Source organism: Carassius carassius, chromosome 29, assembly GCF_963082965.1.
Source record: "Carassius carassius chromosome 29, fCarCar2.1, whole genome shotgun sequence".
NCBI lineage: Eukaryota > Metazoa > Chordata > Actinopteri > Cypriniformes > Cyprinidae > Carassius > Carassius carassius.
The window spans coordinates 13,849,423-13,875,410 of NC_081783.1; the positions used below are offsets into that span (position 1 = coordinate 13,849,423).

General features: G+C 36.8%; 1 protein-coding gene across 5 annotated transcripts in view; it reads left to right on the forward strand.

The window, feature by feature from the left end:
* LOC132109663 (phospholipid-transporting ATPase IA-like) overlaps positions 1-25,988 on the forward strand; it is a 143,981-nt gene that overhangs the window by 15,556 nt on the left and 102,437 nt on the right. For all 5 annotated transcript variants that reach the window (XM_059515926.1, XM_059515925.1, XM_059515927.1 and 2 more), the window contains exon 2: positions 23,858-23,972. In XM_059515926.1, coding sequence (XP_059371909.1) covers positions 23,858-23,972 — 115 coding nt within the window. The remainder of the gene's footprint in view (positions 1-23,857; positions 23,973-25,988) is intronic.

Here is a 25,988-nt window from a genome sequence, read left to right on the forward strand (position 1 = left end):
TTGTGATCTAGTAGCCCAATTTCAGAGCCGGTTACAAGAGCCCTTGAGACTCAAAGCAGTGATTTCAGCCCATCACCCTGGAGGACTCAATACATGCTGCCTTGCATCGAACCTCTGACGTCAAGCCATGGATTTGCTATTTTCCCCTCTGTCTCTCTTTCACTCTCGTGTTGGTGTGTTTATGTGCAGGATAAGACCTGGCCTTGTGTCATTCATTTCAACAGACGCTGCCTCACCACCAACCCCCCCCCCCCCCCCGTCAGCTCCCTGGCCTCCCAGGATACATTTCTTTTTTTTTTTTTTTATGCATTGAGTGATTAGAATGCCAAACAGGTCATGTATGGTAATGGCATTCTCTGTTGTGTCTGTCATAATGCCACTGCGTCCATTTAATAATACTAGTGTTGACAGCAACGCCTCTGTAATCCTTCGAAAGTCAACCCCCCTCTCCACAGACACACACAAACAGGAGTCAAAGCTGCAATACTCGGTTGTATTATAGTAGTACGGAAGATACATTGAAATTGTAACTTATTATAAATAATTTTTAGAGACTGCTTTGTCTAAACAGCAGTTGAGGTTGATGGTGGTTAGCACACCTTTAATAGGCCTCCAAGAGAAACCTTTGCTTTCTAATTGCTCTATGCTTGAGTTAATCATGCCTGGACTACTTGAAAATCAGCTTTCATTGCGAGTCTATAGCTATTTTCCATCACCCTCTTTTTATGCGTGTTTTAAAGTATTGCATCAGAAACAAGTGATTGAAATGCCAAATTTTGAAAAGAAATCCCTTAAATAGCAAAAAGGTTTTTACACTCGCTTGAGTTGGTTTTTGAATTGTCCGAAAAAAGGTTCATTCAAATAATGGGAGATGGAAATGCATTTTAAATCTTGCATGAGCATTCAAAAAAAGCCATGTGACTTTGCGGTATGGGACGGCATAACCTGACTAACCAGCGGACCTATTTTGTTGCATAGCATCCGAAATGTTGTTATGGTCATTGCCCCAGCACCCGAGCAAAGTCTGTCATCAAAGTATTTCTGTATAATTGCCTCCCAGAACAGTCTACCACAACTTTGTTTCCAAACAGCTGACATTCACCCCTGAAAGCAACACACATTTATTGTGTTTCATCTGCTCAGGCGAAGCACAAGTAATTGTATTAGATTTGAGAATTATTATATTCAGTGGCTTCTCCTACTTTTCTTAGTGATTATTTAGTGCCAGTTTATCAGGAAGTTACTTTTTTTTTTCTTTCCGACTCAACGATGGAAACGGTGCTTATTCGCAAATGTTTGATTTGATATTCCAATTTTGTACAAAATTTAAGGAAAAAAGTTAACAGGATAGTACAAAGTATGTGGGAGAAATAAATTTTTGTGTAAACTTTGCCTTTCAGAACATGAGATTGACATTTTGTATATTCATTGAGAATCAAATGCAAGTGACGGTTTTCAGTAACGTCGTCATATGGCAGACGTGCCAATATCTAAAGACAGTTGTTTTTTTCTTACAAGAGTTTTGAAATCATTCGTGACAGAATGTCAAAATAAGGCATTGCTGTCGGGAAGTGGTGCTATCAACATAATCCCTTTTGGAGAGAAATGTCTGTGTGTCAAAGGAAGAATGACACACATTTTGTCTCCCTTTTGCCATCTTTCGTTCCCACTGCATTTGGCCTGTCTCTTACATGCACAAACAGTCTTTCAGGCTGTATCAGAGAGTGCCAAGTCAAGAATGGGGCCTCTATGCCCCTCTTCCTCCAGTGGGCACCCCTCTGGATTGTGTGACCCCAGTGCCGTTGTTCTGGCTGCCTGTCTGTTGGCGGACACAAGCAATAATCCTGAAATCTGGCCTCCCTCCAACCTCATTACAGCTTCTGCCACCATTGATCCTGCCCCCAGAGGCTTCCCCTCTGGTGACCCTTTCCTCTCACTCTATCTTTTAACTCACTCTCTTTCCCTCTCTCTCTATTCCTCCCCATCAGCTTCCTTTTTCACTTGCTATTACTCTTTCACCTTTTTTTGTGTCATCTCTCTCTTTGTCCTGTTGTTTCTCCTTCCCCTTTGTTTCAGAGAGAGGTGACTCTCAGTCGGCACACCTGTTCTCATTCCCTCTTCACTTTGGTTATGTTCATGGTGTCCATAGGTTGTGACCTTCAAAGCAGACCTGTTTGCGAGTAGGCTGATGTAGGGGTAGATGATATAATGAATACTCATAATAATGTCCATATTGATTTTGTTGGTAATGTTGCACAACATTGTGCAAGTATTGTGGTGGTTAATTATTATTTTTTGGACATTAATATTCCTAAAGAAGATTAGATTCATAATCCTTACATTGCAACTCAATTTTGAGAGTATTTTGGTAGTATATGTGACCCTGGACCACAAAACAAAAAAACATTTACTTAGTCCTATACAGAAGGGCAATTATCATTGTGGGAATTGTGCTCAGTGTAATAATACTTTTAAAACATCATTTTCTTGTCACCCTAGAACTGGCAAAAAATATAGCATCAAATCTGTGATTACTTGTTTCCACTCATGTTGTGTATTCGTTGTCCTTGTGGTATAGGCTATGTGGAAAAACGTCACGTCAATTGAAACAAAGAATTAGTGAACATAAGAGTTCGATCAGAAGAAAAGATCTAAATTATCCAGTTGCGGCACACTTTTTAACTTTGAATCACAATGTAACCTCTTTACGCTTTTGTGGGATTGAGAAAGTAACTTTGCCACCTAGAGGTGGAGACATTGAATTACTTCTACAGAGACGCGAACTGTTTTGGATTTACACCCTTCAAACTTTATCACCTATGGGTATGAACGATGAAGCATTATTTAATGTAATGTTATAGTCATGCAATTGTTTAGAATGAGGTGTTATTTCTACTATATATTCACGATGAGTTTGAGTGTCTATGGAGCCTGACTGATTGTTGTAACTGTTTAGAATTACAATTTGATGCTGTTTGATGACGATGTGTTGATTATGTGTTTTTTTGGATGATTTTGTTAACCTATAGGGGGATCTTGACTGATTGTTGTAACTATAATAATTTGTAGCTGTTTATGATGAGGTGCTAATTATGTATTCCCAATGAGCTTAATTATTTGCAGATGGAGCTCTGTTAATTGGTCATGTGTTTATCTTAAAAGAGATGAATTTGAACATTTGTATACTCCTGATGAAGGTCGTGTGACCGAAACGTTGTGCGATTTAAATTTATTTTGCAAGTTAAGATAGTGTGCGGGAGTTCCATATATGTTGAAATAAATGAATGATACAATATGGTTACGACTGTAATTTTCTCGCGAGCCATTGTAGCTTTATGGTGCTTCATTTGTTTTGAATAGGCCGGCTGAAATGATGGGAGGCGTTTGATCTTGTCCCAAAACCTAATGTCACGTCGCCAGTTTGGGAACATTTCGGCTTTCAACCCAATGAAAAGGGCGAGCCAGCGAATTTAGATGAGCCGATATGCAAAATTTGATGCAAAAAGGTTCCTGTGACTCAGCAATACATCTAATTTGAGGTCATCGGGACATTCTAAAACGCTTAACGTGGTTTAATGTACTAATACAGTGATATTAACCGACCAAACTCACTAAACATTATATTAATAAAGTATACTATCTACAAAAAATCAGATGTTCCCCGAATATGAATTCAACGCGTTTAATAACCCGTTAAGCCTTTTCCTCCCATAGAAAAGCATCATAAGGCTTAACTTGTTATTAAACGACTTGCATTCATATTCAGGGCTCATCTGTGTTTTTTTTTTTTTTTTTTTATACATAGTATACTTTATTAGTATAATGTTGGGTGAGTTTGGTTTTTAAAAATTACTGTCTTAGTACATTAAGCCACATTAAGCGTTTTTCACATTAAGCATTTTAGAGTGTCCCCTGTCATCCAGCGCAGCTGCCTCCTCAAGCAAGCATCAGGTCGTGGAGCAACATCAAAAAGAACAGCTGAGACCGGCCGACAGTTAGGAGTAGCTGAAGCCTTTGCGAAATCTGTAAAATACATCCGTGAAAGTAACAGGCATACCTGCTGAAGTCACGAACAACCAGTGCCCATACCCAAGAAAGCGTGAGCAGATAACGAGCTAACACTCTATCTGCATGAGGAGTGCATCAACTCCAACGCGAATCCACTGTCCTGGTGGACCAGTGGTGGCGCGATAATCAGTCTAGATTTCCACTGCTGTCCAAAGTCGCGCGCAAATACATGTGTAATACATGTTAGAACTCTTTGATTTCTTTAAAAAAAAATTCCTTGAAAACGCATGTTCTTGTTGCTGTTGTGCATTAAACAATAAAACAAAAATGTTTTAAAACGTCTCTCTGTCAGTTAAAAAGCAACAATATATGCTACATAACTCAACGATAGAGCTGTGTATGCAGCACAATTAGGATAAATTATGTATGTAAAAAAAAAAAATGCTGGTAATACCGCATATCACGCTATTGAGCCACCCATAATAACCGCAGGGGAAATTTCTTAACCGTGACAGCTCTATGTCATTCATAATTTCTAAATATAATTTAATAAATACATATATATATATATATATATATATATATATATATATATATATATATATATATCTATCTATCTATATATATATATATATATCTATATATATATATATCTATATATATATATATATATCTATATATATATATATCTATATATATATATATATCTATATATATATATATATATATCTATATATATATATATATATATCTATATATATATATATATCTATATATATATATATCTATATCTATATATATATATATCTATATATATATATATATCTATATATATATATATATATCTATATATATATATCTATATATATATAGATATATATATATATATATATCTATATATATATATATATCTATATATATATATATATATCTATATATATATATATATCTATATATATATATAGATATATATATATATATATATATAGATATATATATATAGATATAAGGAAGTGGAAATGTCCTATAAGTACTTCTCTGCAGCCATCTACTAGAGGTAATTTAATGTCTTTTTTATTTTTAAATAAGTCTTTGCTTTCCTACATCATGAAACTTTTAGTTTTATAAATGGGGGAAGCCTATGAAGGATGAACAAATAATGTCATCACATTAAAAATAACTTTCAATTTCAGTAATACTTAAAGCTTTGAAGTGCTGGGAAAACCTTTCAGGCATTTAAAAACACTAGAAAACATTAGACCTTTTCTGCCACAAGTTGTTCTTCTAGTTTTACTATGTTAAATCCAAGGTGAATGTTGGTGATTTGTGTTTATTGAACAATGTTTTTCCTGGCTTCCACATCAGTGGTGTTTGTTCTGATATCTGTAGTTTTAACAGAATTCTTCGCTGAATTTGAACTAGTTGTTATTGATTCTGTGGGGAACTCGACTGCTTTCTTCACTGTATCTCCCAGCGCTGTGTATAATACGGTGTTGTGTGATCGAGATCAGCCCGCGGCTCCGGCTCAAGCAGATAAACGGTCTGCACAGCTCGAACTAGTTGTGCGGATTCATTCCGCTTTCAGTTTGTTTGTCCAATGTAGCTCTTGTTAATCGGTCATGAAGAGAATGCAATGCTGTTCATTCCATTTTTGGAAACTTTCTTTGACTGAATGCGCATTGCGATGATGTCACGGGATGGGTCTAAGCCCAAAATATTTGGAAAATCTGCAGCAATTACAAAAATATGCAGGCTCTTGTTAAATTTGCCAAGTTTGCTTGGTTTTGTGATAAATTCATTGATCACAGAATCGCTTAATCCTGGAGGGACTGTATAAACTAGACTACTACAGCTTTTTTTTTTTTTTTTAAGCCCTTCATTTAAAACTTGTCACATGTATATTAGTCTCAGACATCACGCCCACAGATCGTTGGCTAAACGTCTGATGCATATGGGACACAAAAGTGGAAACACTTCAGGAGTGTCGAAGTCGTCATTGGATTGGTTGTATTCTACAGGATTTCTGCAAGACATGTTTTGAGTTCTTTAACATTCCACCTGGAAACAAAGATACCATGGTGCCAAACCCCCTGAAGGTCAGGTTGCATGAGACTACATGTGTATGTACTTTATAACATAGTACATATACTTGTCAAAGGATGAAAAATGCTGAGATATAGTTTTTTGCAGTATTAATGAAAGACAAAAATATAAAGTGAGAATATAAAGGTTAAATAGTGGATCTGGTGAGAAGGAGAGGGTGACATGAAAAGCAAGGGAATTCAGTAAAACAAAGAGAAATGGCTAAAACAGGAAGAATAAGAGGTATCAGGAGACTGATCTGGAGCTTGTTCCTGTGTCTGGCTGATTGTTTGTTGACGTCTGTGTAGCTTAGGCGTGACTAGCCTGCGGTTAATGAAATTAGTGCAGAGGGAGGCAGTGCGTCGACAAGGGAATACTACGAGAAGATCACGTACAGAAATGTGTGTGAGACACTGAGCCTGAACGTCACTGTCTCTAAAGGGAAAGAGATGAGAAATGTAAGGAGCACAATACAATGAAAGCCACTCTGCCATGTGAAATGCAAAATATAAATTTTAGATATAATGGGGAAACTCCTCCTGGAACTGAGTTTGGATTTCAATAAAAAAGATTTTGATTCTGCTCAGTTGTGATTAGGGCTGCAGCTATCGATTATTTTAGTAATTGAGTATTCTACAGACTATTCCATCATTTAATCGAGTAATCGGATAAGTATTTTTCCTTTATTAAAGAGCAACGCTAAACATACAGGAGATAATAAGATAGGTCTCGTAAAATAAACCAATAATTTGATTTATTTTTAGAAAAATTCACATTTTTATTGCTGAAATAGTGTACATTAATAGCCTTGAAATCTAAACCCATTTAATGCATTTAATTGCCAAATTACATTCAAAATACAAATATATCAATAATAAAATACATATAAAATACAAAAAGCTATTTCACATTACTTTTAAAAAAAGGCAAACAGTACAAACTAAAACTAAGGCATAAATCTAAATAATAGTAATCAAAATAATAATACCTAAACATTGCATTTATGTCATGCAACTTAACTTTGAAGTTTCAGCCTAACTAAAGCTTGAGCATGACATAAGCCTTTACTGTCTTCTTGGAAGGCTTTGTGAAAATCAGTGGACAGGAAAGTAACTTGGAACAAGAACAAGGGTCCATACACAATTTCCAAACACATTTTTCTGCAACATGAAATTAGAGTTATTTGGAGAATAAAGTAGTGTTGTCAAAAATATCGATATTTCGATAAATATCGATACTGAAATATCTGAACGGTACCAATACTAATTTCCCGAAGTATCGATACTAGCCGCGCTTTCACTTTCACTTCTCTCCAAAGGCGCGTTGACAACCACCACACGCACACGCGCACTCATCTCATTCGCTCTGGTTCGCAAAAGTGAAGTGAATGGAAAGATGGCGAGTGCAGCCCCCGCACGACCGGCTTTGGTTGATAAGGAACACAGCAGGAGTGCTATCTGGAAATATTTTGCATATGAGGCAAATGAACATGGAAAGCCGAAGGACACAAGCAAGCCAACATGCAAGAGACGCTACAGAACAGTGCTAACAAAAGGCGCTAACACCACTAATATAGCAAAGCACATGAGAGACCGACACCCGGATCTGTATAAAGAATTTCTCTAGGTTGGTATTATTATTATACATTACTGACACTCTATCCTCCAATTTGATACTGTTAAGAGCTTTGACACAATCTGTATTGTTAAAAGCACTATATAAATAAAGGTGACTTGACGACTTCATGCCGATCCAGTGAGCACTGTTTTCGCGTGTGATGCACGCACGTTTGCGTTTAAATCTGTTCATCAAATAACGTTAATGTATTAACCAGCTTTTATGACCGATGAGCAATGCTCAAAACTAAATCAGATCTGAAGAGTCTGTTAGCAAACATACAGGGGGAAAAAAAAGAGTGAACATGGAGAGGGTTCATCATCCAGAGAAGATGAGGGTGCAGAAACAGAACTCAAAAATGAGTTTTCAGTATATGAAAAGATGCCTAAAATCAGTGCAGGAGAGGACCCACTCACATGGTGGAGGACACATGAGACAACTTTACCTCACCTTGCCCAGTTTGCTAAGAAGTATCTGTGTATCTCTGCTTCAGAGCGTGTATTTAGTACATCAGGGCTCATTTGCAGTGCAAGAAGGGCACGACTTACAGAGGAGCACATTGACATGCTGGTGTTCCTAGCTCAAAATCTGAAAGTTGCAAAACAACTGTAGGATACAGTAATGGGTGTCAATCTCATTCACCTCTGTAGAGAAAATCTTCATAAAACTGCAGCAACAGATTCCATTTAAGTATTTTGTTTACTAATTTGATACTTGATGCATAAGATTGCACTGATTTAGTTTTTGCTTGAAGTTTAAGTATCTTTTGTTGACATTGTGATTTGATTTTACTTGGAAATACAAAAGATTGCACTTTTTTTTTTACTTGCACTTTATTGGTTTTTGAATGTAATGCAATCTGAGAGGCTTTTGAACAAGTGCTCTACCTCAGGACATTTTTGTTAATGTAAAATATATGTTCTAGACTTGTTATATTTAGCTATAAATTAAAAAATAACCCCTTAATATTGTGGCAGTTTTTTTCTCCGTGGTATCGAAAATGGTATCGAATATCGATATTTTTCAAGGTATCGTATCGAAGTTAGAAATTCTATTATCGTGACAACACTAGAATAAACCCTCTTAAATGTCCCTTTATGTACTGGTGTTTGTGTGTAAGATAAAGCAATACGCCCCAAGAATTTATAACCGCTAAGGGGGTTTTACAACGTCCCTTAACTTTTATATATTCACTGTAAACCACGGCTTCACGGGCTTATTGCTTTTATAAAACGGTTATTCCATATACATAGTAAGGTTTCACAGAATAAAACGGAGCAAATAAAGTGTAATGACATAAATAAAAACAGTATTCTTCCACCAAACAATGTAGCCTAGTTCCTCAGAAAAAGTTGTGGTTCCAACAAAGTGGTTGCTGAGCACCACACAGAAGTAAACAAATGTGTATGTTTGTAGTGTAATTTACAACAGCTTCAAACGCGGCTCAACCACTGATCTATTCGCTTGTTAAGTCTGATGTCAACTAGCAGCACTTCCGTGTCCAAACGCTCTATCAGTTACCACGAGAAAAAAACAAAAGGTGCTAATATAAACTCACAATGTAATAGAATACTAGCGAAAAAGTTATTATCTTAACCTTCAACTCCATACCGAAATCCCAGATAGCCAGACAATGAAAATATAAATATTAAAAAAAAATATATAATTATTTGTGTTTGGGATGCTGTGAGCACGGAGACTGTAGTGTATACCGTAAGTTTGAAAGTGTTTATCTTAAATTATTAATATGAATAAACAGTGCTCATAAACGGCTGCTGAGGTCGTATTCTCAAGTAAAGCGAGTTGAGGCTTGGACCCGGAAACAGCGCTTCTTACGTCATCACTTAACAACCGAATAGATCAGTGGGCTCAACCAATCAGAATCAAGGACCGGAACTATAACTTGTTTTTGATATCCTTCATATTCTGTGTGCTGTTCAGTTCACAGCAGTGATATAAATTAATCTGTTCCAATATTATAATGGTATTACTACTTTTACAGAATTTACTCAATTACACAATTTTAACAGAAAATATTAGTTTATTTTGTTATGACATAGAATCTGGTAAATTTTTCTGATATCAGTATCAGAATTTTTGAGTGTTGTGAGGGTTGAAAGGCACTCTATGGTGATTTTGACCTTTATAATACATGAATAAGAATAAGCGCTTCTTTTAGTATCTATTATCTATTTATTGATTTACAATTATGTCCCATGATGTGATGATTGCCCCCAGCATGCTGTTGTCATGCCCTTCGTCTCACCTCCGGTTCCTGCTGTCATATTTCCCCGGCCAGCTGTCTCTGCTCGGGTTCAGGCTGGGTCTTGACCCCAGCCACTCTGCCCTGCCAAGAAATGCCAAACATTTCCAGCTTAAACATTTCCTCGGCACTACATTAGCTTTGTTTTCTGCCTACAAACAAGGATGGCGATTTTAAGTCTTTACTTTAAAATTGGACCTAATTTACACCCTTGCAGCACCTCATGGCTAATTTACAACTCTCCTTACCAAGAATAGACAGTAAAACAGGGGAAGCCCGGCAGACTTGCACGCATATTCAGAGGACACCTGTTAAAGATGCCTTTTGAAATTTATATGAGCCATTTAAAGTTTGCTGCTATTGTTGTCATGGTGTCTATTAACTGTAGCCTTAATAGCAACAGTGTATATCATTTGGTCCCATTTCATTCCCACAGTTGAATTACATTAGCACTGTTGGAGCTAGCATCCGCTGCTGTTTACAGGGCCAGTCATGCCTCGTATAACCAGCACCTAGAGCACTAGTAGGATTAGCACACCGGTGTCAACATCAGATGAAGTTCAGGCTCCAGCTGGGTTACCTATATAAGCCTGTGCTATTGGAAAGTTCCTCCTGAGCCTTAGGGAATCCAATAAGCCTCTCGTCTTTCGCTGTCGTTTGGGTGGCCCATTGCGTAACTTGCCTGGGATGGCCGGACATGTAATGTGTGGTGGCTTGTTGATCAAAACATTGAGGGGGAGGTTAGGTCTAATTTTAGTAACCTTCATCTTTAGCTTAGAACTAGCATAAGGATAGTGTGACAAAAATGGGTGAGGGGGTGTATGAAGGGGTCCCACAACATAACAGCTGGTCTGTTTCTATGCTATGTTCCTCTTAACTCTTCTTGTGATACAGTTTTTTTCTTGTTGTGGTTTTAATTACACAGCCACCCTGCCAGTACCTTCCTGTTTTAGCATGGAGCTTCCTCTTGGTAATGTTTAGTCTGTTTACATTTGTTATTTTAGTGATATTCATATGCTATTATAGTATTTATACGATTTGACATGGTGGTTTTATATTTTCAGTTATCAATTTAATTTTAGTTTAAGTTTTGATTATTTTATTATTTGCTTTTTTATCTTTCTATTTTGCTTGATTTCTGTTTCAGTTTTAGTAATTTAAGTACTTCAATTTAAACTTTTATTTTATCTCAATTAATTGCCAAGGCAACGTTTCTAATAAGTTCTAGGTTTTCAGATAATATTCATATTTAATTTCAGCTTTATTTAAATTTGGAAAAAAAGATTTTGAATAGTTTTAGTTTTACTTAAAAATAACACTGGCTAATGCAGCAAAGTCCTAACACTAAACTAGGTTTTAAATGCTCTGTGTGTCTTCAGAGCCAAAGATTGACTGAGTTGTGCTGTAACTTGTGGATATCGACGTAATCCCTTTTAATCCATTTTCCACTGTTGTCACTCAATTCTTGGAGCGCACAAACTTACCGGCAAAATACCTTTGAAAGCTTTGTATCAAATTTCTGTTTTTTTTTTTTTTAATTATTATTATTATTTTTTTTTTTGGGATAAATTGATGGCATATCTTGTGGGTTGATTGTATTGAATCAGATGTTGAATTAGTAACCATTCTGACAGATTCATGGGTTTAGTAATTTGTTAATTTTCTGTGAGGTGAAAAATTCCCTGCGCAGATTTTGCTAACGGTCAATCAAGTTGGTCATAAATTTTCCATGTTGACTAAAAGAAAGCCGTTTAGTTTGAATGTTACTACTGTAGCCAATGTAGCTCACTAAGGACTTTTGTATTTATTTGGACTCTTGTATTTTCTTTCTCTTTTTTTTTTTTTTTTTTTGGATTTTATTTGGATTTTCTGTTAACATGACGGCACCTTAAGAGTCATTTGGTCATTTGATGTGAACTAGTTGCACTATTTTTAAGAGTGGCACCGAAAGGTTTTTTTTTTTTAAAACCAAAGTATGCTATAGACTTTTTATTAAGACCCTAAAGAATCATATCAACTTGTGGAAAATGGGTATCTGATGACCCCTTTAAATTGAACTCACTCACAATGATAGTTTATGCATGCAAAAAAAAAAAATCAAAACATAATAGTGTGAATTCTTGCCCGCATTCTCTTAATGTCAGTTTGACCAAAATGTGCATCCATCCTCTCGCATTCTCTTAGACTTGGGCCTCCCTCCTCACTTAACTCTGTAACATCAACCAACAAATGTGAGAGAGCTTTGAGATCAGAGCCTCTGGTCACCCGTTAGCCTCCTGACTCATAGCCCACGTGTGTCCATGCCATCCGGAATTCCTCTTTTCACGTTTTCCTCTCTGCCGCTGTATGTCATGTATCTCCTCAGCTCTTCATCCTTTCCGCCCCACTGCCCACTGTTCTATGCCTACAGAGAGCACCCTCCATCTCAACAGAGAAATCCCTCCTGTTTTAACCGGACTCTTTCTGCCTTAAAGAGCAAACAGTTTTTTTTTAAACTCGTGTTTATAATCCGTTACGTACTCGCGCTTAATTGAAAACTCTTGGCCTTGATCACTACAGCCTCCCCCCTCAGCTGCAGCCCTCAGCACATGTCATTACACATATTGTGAATCATGGCTCTTAGATTAATGATTCATGTCTGTTTTTTTCTCTCACTCTCTCACTATCTGTGTTATTTTTATTCATCGTCACAGCTGGATAGATGACAAAAAGGAGTGAATGTGATGGTGGACGTATCGGTTGACTCACATCGCAGAACAAAAAGGGATGCGCAAAAGCATGTGAATGAATGTTTTTGTATCATTTGGGTCTTGCCTGTCTCCAATAAACAGGGTAAACGTTGGCAGTAACCCCCCAAAAAGCATGTCTCTAGGAGTTTGCATGACACGGTTGTGTATTTGTTTTTTGTTTTTTTATTTGTTTTTTTTTGTGGCGCCTGCTGCCCTTGTTTTCTGTGCAGCCATGACGGTGGTGCCGGTGACCCAAAAATTGATCGCTGCTGTTTTCAGTTTGGAGCTCAGCCAAAGTGACCCAAATTTACAGCCCGATGACATTGAAGTTTTGGAAAGCTACAGCTGCCCCAGCCCTAACAGCACATCAATGGATTCATTCTTTAAAAAGTAAAAAAAAAAACATAATTGAGTGTCACAGAATTTACCAAATTTTGGTTGAATAAATGCAAAGTTGGGTTGCACAGTGAGTCAAATTGCATGTCTTTTGTGAATGAAGACATGAACTCATGGACTTCAGATCTGCTCTTACAGTTCACTTAAAGCGTTTCACCATTTTATTTGAAAGATATTACAGTGTCTTCCATAAGTATTGGGACAGTAATGACAAAATTTCATTGTTTGCTTTGTAGTCAAGCAGTAATCTGCAAATATGATTAAAAAATGAATATTAGACAAAACTACAGAATGTCATATTTTATTATTAGCTGTTTCGACACATACATGTTTTACCAAATAAAAGGACAGCACCTTTAGAGTTCAGCCCACTATATGATGTGAGCATAAGTATTGGAACAGTTGAATTTAAGGCAGATGTAAAATATTTAGTTGCAGATCCCTTGCATGCAATCAGAGCAGTGAGTCTGCAACCCATAGACATCACCAGACTCTTGGTCTTATGCTTTGAAATGCTTTTCCTCAGCCTTTAATTCTGTTGATACCAACTGTTGCTTGTATTGGGGAGTTTCTGCCTTTAGTGTCCTCTTCATCTGGTGAAATTCATCGAATTTAAATCTGGAGATTGATTTGAGAAATCGAAGACTTTACATTTCTTTGCCCTGATAAACTCCTTGACTGAACTGGCAAGGTGTTTTGGGTCATTGTCCTGATGCAATATGAAGCGTTTTCTGATGAGTCTGGTGGCATTTTCTTGAGTATTGGTCACCAAGATGGTTTTTGTACCATTCCAAATTTATTCTGCTACTGTCATCATACATTAAAATTGATACAGTCATCATTAAAATTGAGGGGCCCTGTTCCAGAGACAGCTATGCATGCCCATGTCATGTTACCACCTCCAAGCTTTACAGATGAGGCTTGGGATCATTTGCAGTTCCCTTTTTTTCTCCACACTCTTGCTTTCACATCACTTAGATAAAGATTAATCTTTGTCTCATCTGTCCATAAAACTCACTTCTAAATCTCTACTGGCTTTTGCAAACTCTAATCTTGCCTTTCTATTTTTGGTGCTGGTCAGTGGTTTGCATCTTGCTGTAGCATCTGTAATTCTGTGTCAAAGTTTCCTTGAGGACAGTAGGTTGTCAGAGCATCACCCCAGCTTTCTGGAGGTTGTTGGTAATTTTACAGGCACACATTTTAGGGTTTATTTTCACAGCTTTTATGATTTTGTCATCAATTGCTGTTGTTTTTCTCAGCTGATCAGGTCATTGTTGGTTGCTGATGTCACCGGTGGTTTCCAAACTCTTAATTTCTCCATGTCCTTTGTTTATGATTGACTTCCTCTTTTCTTTTTTCATCCAAATTGCTTGCTTTTCTCTCAGAGTCAGCTCCTGTGTCTTCATCCTGGTTTGTGTGTGTCGTCATGGAATGCAAGAATCAGATATATCAGAAAGCATATAACTGATACAACACATTCCCTGCTTTTAATATCTGAAGAATGAATGCAAAAGGACACAGCTGATCACTCAGAAAGACCAGTGAGGCAACTGCTCCAATACTTATGTTCACATCAGATAGGGGGATGAAACTTTAGAAGTGCTGAACTTTTAGGTGGCAAAACATCTATGTATTGAACCACCCAAAAATAAAATATGACATTCTGTAGTTTGTCTCATATTCATCTTTTAAATCATATTTACAGATTTCTTGACTCCACACCAAACAGAGCAATTTTGTTTAGAGATGCAGCGATTTAAATTTTCTTGGCCGTTTCCGTTTTTGTTAGTGTGATCTGCCGATACCGATTTTTGTCGATCCAGATTTGTTTTTCCTAAGACCTATAATTGACAGCATATACAAACAAAAATCTAGAAATCTTCAATGAAAAGTTTTATTTTCATAAAAAAACTAAAGTAAAAGTCAGAAATAAAATAAGAACAAATAAAAAAAATTGCAAACAACAGCAGTTTTTATTCAGGTACGAAATATGACAGAAATTAATCAATTGTACATTTTTATCAAATTTAATTTCTGTTGTCTTCATTGTAAAAATTAAATACAAATTAATTCTTACCATTTAAAGTTATAAAACGTATTCCAGTCAAGAGCAGAAAGTGATTTTCTTTGTCTTTTGTTCTTTGATTAACATGACAGACAGCAGCAGAGATATTGGACCGCGGTCCCTTTAAGAATTTATCCGTGGACCCAATATACTGTTACACAACATGCATTCTCTTTCTCATCTATTTAATGTTCCAAATCTGACTGTGTTTAACTGGATAGTGGATACCCACCAAGATGGGAATTTTGCCATGATTTTGTATTTGAAAGTTTTAGCACAGTTAGCCAGTCATTTAGGTATTTGTGGCTTACAGGCTGTTGGTGACTGAGCACAGCTTGTGTGCTCCCCTAATATAGTTCAGTGGTGGTGCGCGCGTTTTTGGTGTAATCACAAAACCTGCAAGAATGACTAAAATAATGCGCAATACAAGCACTATTTAACCCAGCGGTTCACAATTCCTGTACTCTCACCCCCTGCTCTGACCATTTTGTATGTTTCTCTTATAGCTCCAGACGTTTGTTCTATTCGACTATAAGTGCCCTGCGAAATGGACATCAGTATATTCCACCATGATTCCAGTTCGAAGTGAACGTATATGTTCCATCCAAACTGCATTGAAGTGAGCGAGACATGAATTTAAATTGTATTTATTTTCAGAGGTATATGTCACATTTGTCCATTTGTGAAGACATTGTGCAGCTCAAATCTGTGATTGATTGTTCCGAAGTGAAGTAAACTTCATCAGATTTTCCCTTCTCACGGATTAGGGAGCAATGAACACTGTGTAGGGACCATGTCAATCGGAACACAGTTCATGCACAGAGCTCACTTCTAAAGAGCTGATTATCTGAACCAGGTGTGTTGACAAAGAGAGACATGCAAAATATGCAGAGCTGGGAGCACAAAGACTGGAATGGAGAACCACTCATTTAACGGGAGCAAATGAAACGTGTGTGAGAGAGAAGGGGTTGTCGGAGAGAAGAGAGCGAGAATGCGCGGCTGTTGTGACGTTATTGCCTGTGCCGCTGGTAAAAAAAAAAAAAAAAAAAAACCTGATCGGCTCGAAATCAGAAAGAGGTGAGACTGATGGTCGGTGACCAATCCGGGCCAATCATGAGGAAAATCAACCAATTCCGATCACTGGCAGATTGATCGGTGCATCTCTAATTTTGTCATTACTGTCCCAATACTTATGGAGGGCATTATGTGTAAAATCTGAGAATTTATTAGCCATTGGCTAATATTAGATATTAGGGCTGTAGCTATCGAATATTTTAGTAATCGAGTATTCTACCAAAAATTCCATCGATTAATAGAGTAATCGGATAAAATGCGTTTTTGCTTAATTAAAGTGCAATATTAATTATGCAAGAGAAAATAAGACTACTGGGTCTCTTAAAATGAACAACTTATATTTTTTTTTTCTAAAAAAGGAAACTTTTTATTTTTTAAATGCATACAATGCAATGCATACATCAAAAATAAACATTTAATTATTACCCATTGTTTCTCTGTCTGTACTTGTACTGTGAACAATGACAAGAAAGTTGACAAATGAATTTAGTGCCATTCAGTTGGGGTTTTAAATAAAGCATTTTCTGAGATGCACATTAAACATTAAACACATAAAAAAATGTATTTATCTTTTAATTATTGAAAATTAAGCAAACTTAACTTTTTGGTAAACAAAGGGGATTTACTATTAAAAATAAAACATGGAAGAAATGTTGTGTGATTAAACCTTAAAAAAAATAATGTTTGATTTTTTATTTTATTTTTTGTAGTAGGATATATGTATTCTGCTGAACAATAGTAATACATCTCTGGCAAATACTTGTCTTTGAACCGGACTTTTATTTTGACGGGTTTACGTACCTTTACAGTTCTGTTGTGACGCTAGTTTTACTCAAATCAAACAGTCAAATGCTCATGAAGTGACCGTCAGAGCAGTTCTGGAGATGTTGTTCATGTGTTCACGTCCTTATTAGTGAGACAGCAGACGGAGCGTCACTCGCGCTTCAGTGTGTGAAAAGTCGCGCTTGTGCCCCATTCATTAACAGAGACACGCAGAACATGCAGGATTCATATTTAAATAGTCTGTTCCGGTTTAATATTTACAGATATTAGTACATATCGTGATTTGGTGTAAGTGCAATGACCTATTTTTGATTAATTAATTCAAAATTTGGCAAAGTCCGTGCCATTCCGCTTTAAACTGTAAATTCTGTTTTTATGACTGGATTCCGCGATTCCCTCCGCGTTTTCTGCATCGCAGAAATCCTAGGGCCCTAGTTGTGGTATGCCAGCTCTATCTTGCAATGGACACACGCCACAATGTTCTCTTTACGTTTGCCCGTGCCCTCAAATCAAAACTATGGAATGATATTGCGGACTTTATTCAAAAGGCATTGCAAATTGTATTTGCAAATTGTATTTGCAATTACGTTTTCAATTTGCTACTCCTACTAACTTCAGCCGCTGATTTCGGACTTGCATCCTCAGTAGTTCAGACTTTGTGCATTCGACTCGGGAGTGAGATGTCTGCGAGGACGCAGGCAATTTTCCTCACTGTATGATCGCCCGTTTGGCGGCTGAAGTTAGTAGGATAAACAAAAAAATAAAGAACGTCTGTGTTGGCCCGGGTTTCGAACACGCGCTAAAAGACGGTATGCCGTGAGAGATGACAGTCACTAACCACTGAGCTACCAAGCTACACTGAATCAGCACCAGATCTCTAGATTCAAGACAGGACTCTCGGCTTTACATCGTGCAGCTGCTGAATCAAGGAAATGTGACCGTGTTAACTTGTGGCCTGTGTTTACCTATTATGAAAATAAACAATAGCAGAACACTGACTACATTTTATGGTTCATGATGTTAAAGAACATTTCATAACGTCTCAGACAACTGTACATTTGTGGCTACTGTGGCTTAATTATAAACACTATCGTTAACTCATATTTACCCTAGTAAAAACATGGTACATTTTAGTACAATCGTCACTTCCCAATGTAAACACGCCCAATAAAATGGCCCCACCTCTGTCACTTGATTGACAGGTTTCCGTTTAGACGTTGGAAATTCAAATGCAAAAGGTATTGCGATTCCATTTGAGTTTTGGCAGTTTACATGCACAGTGCAGAGAGAGTGAAAAGGCAAATGTGGTAATTAATATTGCTATTTAAATATGACAGGCTCGTGGCTTATAAGATATGGGAAACACAATTGCAAACGGACTTTGCATTTCCATTTTAAATTTGACAGACACTGTGCGTTCACTTAATCGAAAATGAAAACGGTAATGCGCGGATTATGTCACATTTTATGCGTCCACAAATTGAAAACGCAATTGCAAATACAATTTGCAATTCCTTTTGAATAAAGTCCGCAATATCATTCCATACAAAACACTGCTGACTCCTTGCAGTGTGCGATTTCAGACGCTGCGCTTGTGTCTCCTTCCGCTTTCTGGGTGACGAAAATGCGTTGTCACATTAAAAAAAATAATTGCGAAAGAACCTGACGTGAGATTTAAAATAAATTAAAAGAGGAATTTGCCTCGATCATTTTTTGTAATCGAGTTACTCGAGTTACTCGAGGAATCGTTTCAGCCCTATTAGATATCAATTAGTCGCCCAGAGTAAAGATTTACTCGCAATGTAGAGGGTTGAACAGTCCCGTGACTCCCACCCCACACTCACACCACTGATTGAGCCAGGACGCTCAAACAAACAGAACATTATTTTGCCTATAAAGGGAGTGGATGTTAACTCCCCAAATTCATTAAATTGCAACCTGATGATAAACAAGCATTCATGTCACACCTCCGGCTGTTAAAAACAAACAGTGCATTCATGATTTTGGGTTCTGCATCCACAGGCTTGTAAATAGGATTTAGGTTGAACAAGAGTTTTCTGGTCATGTCTGATTTTAATTGAGGTCAAGAGGTCAGAAGTAAAGGTTGGTATGTCAGCACAGAATTTTCTATTAGCTGCTCAAGTTTGAATGCGTTTAATCTTATGTTGCTCTCATTCTCATATTGCTTCCCGCTGTTGTTTTAATAACGGTGATCCTCAGATGAGCATAGCCAATTTACTGTGTGGCATCTGCATTATTTATCAGCGCAACTATTAATTATTTATTAATTTATTGTGTTTACATACAGAGAGTCGTTTCACTAAGAAGGGCATTGTGTGGTTCTGGATGCAGTCAAGCTGGATCTTATTCCTAAACTTGAGTGCACAAGGGAGAACGCTTATTTTACTTTTTATATATTTATATATATATATATATATATATATATACATATATACAGTACAGACCAAAGTTTGGACACACCTTCTCATTCAAAGAGTTTTCTTTATTTTCATGACTATGAAAATTGTAGATTCACACTGAAGGCATCAAAACAATGAATTAACACGTGGAATTATATACATAACAAAAAAGTGTGTATGTATGTATGAATGTGTATGTATGTATGTGTGTGTGTATATATGTCACTACTCACTATATAATGTTTTAATATATTTTGAACAGTTGATATGCTATTGTTTGATTTAGTGAAGAAATTGGTTTAGCTTAGATTTTTTGTTTAAACTGTCTAGTGTCTACATCTTCCTCTTTCACTTTTCTGAAGCATTCAGTCTGATGTTAAACACACAGAACTGGTAAACTCTGTAAGGGAAACTCCTTTAAGAAAGTATGTTGATAATCTTCTTAAGCAATTAGTCAATTTAGGTGAAATTTGTCTGTTGTCAAGCCAGTTTTCGACTTTACACACCCTTCATTGATGATGATTTTACACAATGTACTCTCAACTTGCCCAGATTGTTCTGATAAAACAAGCAGGTATAAGGGCCTTTCTATTGTGTTGGTTTTTCTTGTCACTGTTCTACAGGAAGTGTTCACCCATAAATGAAAATACTGTCTTGAACCATTAACTTTTGGTTTCATTTGATTTGATTACTGGTAAAATGGAACCACAGTTTTTTTTATTCAAACTTTCCAAATTGTTGGACTATCGACTTTTTCCAGTAATGGTTATTAAAGTTACAATTTGTAAGATATTTACAGTAAAATATCCAAAAACCACTAGGCTAGTGTTATATATTTTGTCCAGCTGATTACTAACAATATCTCTAATGTTTTCAACTACTTGTAAATCGTGAGAAAATTCCCATTCTAAACAGTGACACGGGGCAGTGCAGTCGCCTTTCAATGACGTTAGTTACCCTTTGTTACCGCCTTTACTGACGTAGAAACCACATGACAACACTGTTGTGGACAAATGCGGAAGAACCATATTTTTTGGACTATAAGTCGCACCTGAGTATAAGTCGCATCAGTCCAAAAATACGTCATGACGAGGGAAAAACATATATAAGTCGCACTGGACTATAAGTCGCATTTATTTAGTACCAAGAGAAAACATTACCGTCTACAGCCGCGAGAGGGCGCTCTGTTTTCAGCGGTAGGCTACAGGAGCACTGAGCAGCTTAAAGCGCCCTCTCGTGGCTGTAGACATTGTTTTCTCTTGGTTCATTTCTCTTGGTTCATGTCAAATAAATTTTAATAAGCAGCACCTGACTATAAGTCGCAGGACCAGCCAAACTATGAAAAAAAGTGCGACTTATAGTCCGGAAAATAAGGTAGCGTCGCGACAGACTTCAACTAGAAAGAGATTCCAATCTCGCTTGTGTTTTACTCGACAGGTGAGTTGTTTTGATTCGTATCTTTACAGAAAATGTATGCTATTATAACAATCAACAAGATTAGTATTATGGGGCATACACGCCAAACGCGGGGCATCTCATCTCTAGACCCGCACGAGGACGCGTCTGATCCATAGTCTGTTCGAGTCTTTGCATTGACTTTGTATGTAATCTATTCGTTGAACTCGCGTTAAATCCATGATTTATCTTTTCATCTGATTGATGGCCATCAGCGGTTGGGTAGAAGACAACAAATTCCATCATTCCACGCTCCTTCTTAGCGTCATCAAAACACGTGATTGTTATTGTTTTGATATTGCGTCCTCTAGTGGCAGGTCCTACAACCTGTACCTTTAAAGGGTTTGATCACCTAAAAATGAAAATTAGTCCATGTTTTACTCATCTTCTTTCAAACTAATCCAATTTGAGTTATATTAAAAAAATTTCCTTGCTCTTCCAAGCTTTATAATGGCATGGATTTTAGTTTTTTCACTTGACTGGCTCTATGACTCTCTCTCCTCTCCACCTGTAGTTGGTGTGTGGTGAGCACACTGGCACCGTTGTTCTGTGGCTGCCATCGCATCATTCAGGATGCTGCACACTGGTGGTGGTTAAGAAGAGACCCCCCTCCCCCCCACATGACTGTAAAGCACTTTGGGTGTACAGCAATACACAAAGCACTATATAAGGGCATCATTCATTCATTCATTTTTATTCAGCAGTCCAAAAGTAGTCAAATAAAGTGCATCCATATTAAAATGTGCCTCACATGGCTCAGGGGGGTGAATAAAGGCCTCATGTAGCAAATCGATGTGTTTTGTAAGAAAAATATCCATATTTAAAACATTATAAACACCTTTTTCACTTCTGCTGACTGTCGTAGGTGGAAGCCGTTCCGGCAGATGACGTAGGACATATGTGTAGCGTAAGTGCCGGTAATTAGTGACGAATGTGGTAGCACGACGGAGAGAGAACAAAACAAAATGAGGATTTGTAATGAAAAATGTCAGAGGATTTTAAATATAAGCCAAGAGGAGGCTGTTTTTTTTTCTATAAGTAAGCAAACTTTGCTTCCTTTGTTCCTGTAAACAAACGTTGTTGTTTTTTTTTTGCAAGACTCACACCACATGGGCAACACCTACGTTCGGTGGCATCTGCCTGGAAGCCAGTCTCTTGTGAACGCACGTACGACAGTTAGCGGAAGTTACACAAAACTGTTTATCATTTTAAATAATATGGATATTGTTTTTTGTTTTTGTTTGTTTATTTACAAAAAGCATTGATTCACCATAGGAGACCTTTGTACCCCCCACCCCCCGGAGCTGTGTGAGGTACATTTTAATATGGATGGATGTGCTTTATTTTACAACTTTTGGACTGTTGAAAAAAAAACACCTATCCATGGCATTCTAAAGCTTTGAAAAGCAAGGACAATTTTTTATGTAACTCAGATTGTATTTGTCTGAAAAAAGAAAGTCATATACACCTAGAATGCCTTGAGGGTGAGTTAAACCATGGACTAATTTTCATTTTTAGGTGAAATAACCCCTTTAACTTTGACTCATTTGATGTTGATCAAGTTGTATGGATACCATGAATGAAAAGTCCTCCTTCACATATAAGACCGATTATTAATCGATATATTTTAAATAAGTGGCAAGAAGAGTGGAATATGTACAAGAATAATAAATTGTATGGAACTAATCCGGAAATTACAAACAGACTTTTTATCAATTTTAAAACTAGACTTGATCAAGTTGTCTACACTAGATGTCGTATGGGTCACACAAGTTTGACCCATGCGTTTTTGCTTAAGGGTGAAGATCCAACTCTATGCATGTTCTGTAAAATACCCTTATCTGTTAAACATATTTTATTGGATTGTCCTGGACTTACAAGCAGAATGCTCTTATGAAGTTACTTCACTTAAGGACATATTTAATGAGATTATGCCTGAAAAGGTTTTTGATTTTTTATCATGTGTTAATTTAAAAAATCTTATATAATATGACTTGCTGTGTTTATTTGTTTTGTTTTTTTTATTGTATTTATATGATATTTGTATTTTTGTAATTGTATTTTTGCCATGAAAATAGCTTTGAGTGCTGACATGGCATTAAATAAAATAATCTGAATCTGAATCTGGATATCATGAAAGTTTTCCTTTTTCTTCCATGCTCTAAATTAGTTGCAAACTGTATTAACTTAAGCCAGTTAAAAGTTTTGCCTGTAATAGACTGAGTTCGTATTATCACTGCTCTCTGTCTGTCTGTGTGTCTGTCTGTGTGTCTGTCTGTGTGTGTGTGTGTGTGTGCGCGTGTGCACGTGTGTGCGTGCGCGTGTGTGTGTCTGTTTGTGTGTGTGTGCGTGCACGTGTGTGTGTGTGTGTGCGCACTTGCGTGCACGCGTGTGGATGCCTGCAGGCGAATCTGTTTGAGCTGCCCTTCTTTCACTCATCTGTTCCCTTGGGCTCAGTGTGCCTGTAATATCACACATTTCTTTTTCCACTGGCTGTCACAACACCAGCCCTAATAATGACTTAATTGACCTAGAGTCTGGATCTGAATTATAGGGACCAGGACATATCATCATTTATATTCACAAGATTTATCCGGTTTATTTATATAGTAAAATACATAATCATTTTTTATTTAGTTTATTCATTTTTTATTATTTTATTTATTCAGTTAAGCTACTCTATAGAAGTCACATGCTTCAGAAAAGCTTCTAGCGGTTATAGGTCAAGTCTTTAGCTCTTCAGGGTCTGACTCTTGTTAAAGATGTAATCTTTATTGTAATCTTGTTAAAGGCGATTTGTTTTCAGTGGCTGGGAGATCTGATCTTTCATGGTTTAAATAGCCGTTACTTTATAAAAAAAACAAAACAAAGGCTGATTTTTCATAAAAGCTGAATGCTCCTTTTTGCATGCTTTATTACATTTAGCTTTATTCCTCTCTGTCTCTCTCTTTTTTTCTTGCCTCAGGTTATGAAAAGACAGAAGACACGTCAGAAAAGACTTCTTTAGCAGACCAGGAAGATTCCAGACTCATTTTTATCAATCAGCCCCAGTTTACCAAGTTCTGCAGTAATCGTGTCAGGTACGTGTGCTTCCATGTGTATTGTGCAAACACAGGTTTCCTCAAACAAAGGCTGAACAGGCCTTCATGGTGACCACGGGGATGATTAACTTCAAGACGGTGATGAAGCGAGTGAAATGTTGTTTATAAAAACTGGTTCAACACTGAAATATATTGATTAAAATATTTCTTATACATAATAAGTCTTATTACATGTATTCTTTTACCTAGTATTTATTTGTGTAGTTAAATTTCATGATTAATACTTTTATTTAGCAAAAATGGGTTACACTTTATTTTATGCTGTCCTTGTTACAGTGTAATTAATTATAGGCCTACATTTAAGTACTGAGTTCTATTATTCAAATAATTCTGAAAAAAAATATATCATGGTAACCACAAAAATATTAAGCAGCACAACTAATTTGAACATATTTCTCAAGCAGCAATTCAGCATATTAAAATGATTTCTGAAGGATCATTTAACTGATACATAGTACATTGTGTGGCAGGTGTGAACTTTAGGTCAAGTTCAAGTTGTTACCCTCAGTAGATCTTTACCATCAGAGCTGATTGGCCAAACTGCTTCCCATAGCATTCCTTTTGTACTGTACAATCAAGACTAGCATACCAGTCTACAAGGAAGAGGGATCGCATTGCATTTCTCTTGAGCAAAATACTAAGCTTACTTAAATTAACACAACATTCTGGGAATAATAGAGCACATGCTAAGCTGTGTTAAATTACACATTTTGACACCTCAAACAAACAAACATTATTAACATATCTCTCCTAACACCAAAACCAAAAAAGTATGTTTGCTCCTCACACTATAGACAATGCATGATGCATTTGTAAATACACTACCGCCAACAACGCCACAACCTTTTCTCCATTAAAATGATTAACAGCACGTGGTTCAACCCTGAGGTGCATCTTGATGAGCAGTTACACTAGTCACCCCAGTGGCTGCCTGATGAGCTAGCGTCCCGAAGCCCTCGTGTGCGATACATGTTTGTTTAAAAGCATGATGATGCCAAGTAGTGCTAAAAGAGCAGAGCGTGTGGGTTAAGCACCCGACTGAGGTCTAGAAGCAGACCTAGATCTGGTTTCTGGGGTCGTGTAGAGGAAATGGGAGGAGAGACGCAGGTCAGTTCTCTCTGCACCACCGTGAGAAAGCTGTCTGCTAGAATGTCATGTTGAGTTCATGGTGTCCATCATTGTTATTGTCAAATTAACTTTGCATTAGCAGCCACTTTCTATAAAATGTTTAAAAGGTTCTGAAGAGCTTCATATTGTTTAATTCCACAATAGTAACAATAGGCAATATTGAAACTATTTATTATATTTTTCCCCTAGTTATAGTTTTGAAACCTTTTTAGTTTTTGCACCCATTTTATTGAATTTTTGAAGAAAAAAAAAGGTCTAATGTGTGCTAGATGATGAGTATATGGACAGATGGAGATGTCATTTTTCCCCTCTTGCTCTCCTCCATGAATTTGAGTAGCCCAGCAACATGGAAATGTGTTTCTTGATCTGACGCACAGTAGGAGCAGCTGCTAGCTGCTGTTAGCCACCTGACGCAACTACACTGAGCAAAAGCTGAAAACTAGCCAAGAGAAAGTGGAGAAAAGCGAGAGCGACAGGCCCCTGACAGAACTTTCCATCTCGTATGGTGCTGATAATTGCTGTGCTACAGTATGCTGTGTGCCGTGGTCTGATAAGGATCTCTTTGAAGACTGGATCAGTGAAACAGAGACTTGTATCGCTTTTCATGTTAGAAATGCTCACAGACTGTCTCAGTCTCTCTAACGTGGCTGTATTGTATTTTATATTACAGTCATTAATAAAAAACTAAATGCTAATATTCTGATTGAAAAGAATGTCTTGGTGGGCTGATCTCTTCTTATTCTATTCTATTAGAAATGCATTTAGGTGGCTGAGAATATTGAATCATTTTATATTTTAATATTATATTTGATATTTTATTGTATATAGTATTATCTTGTGTTTTTTATATAATTTATATTATATTTA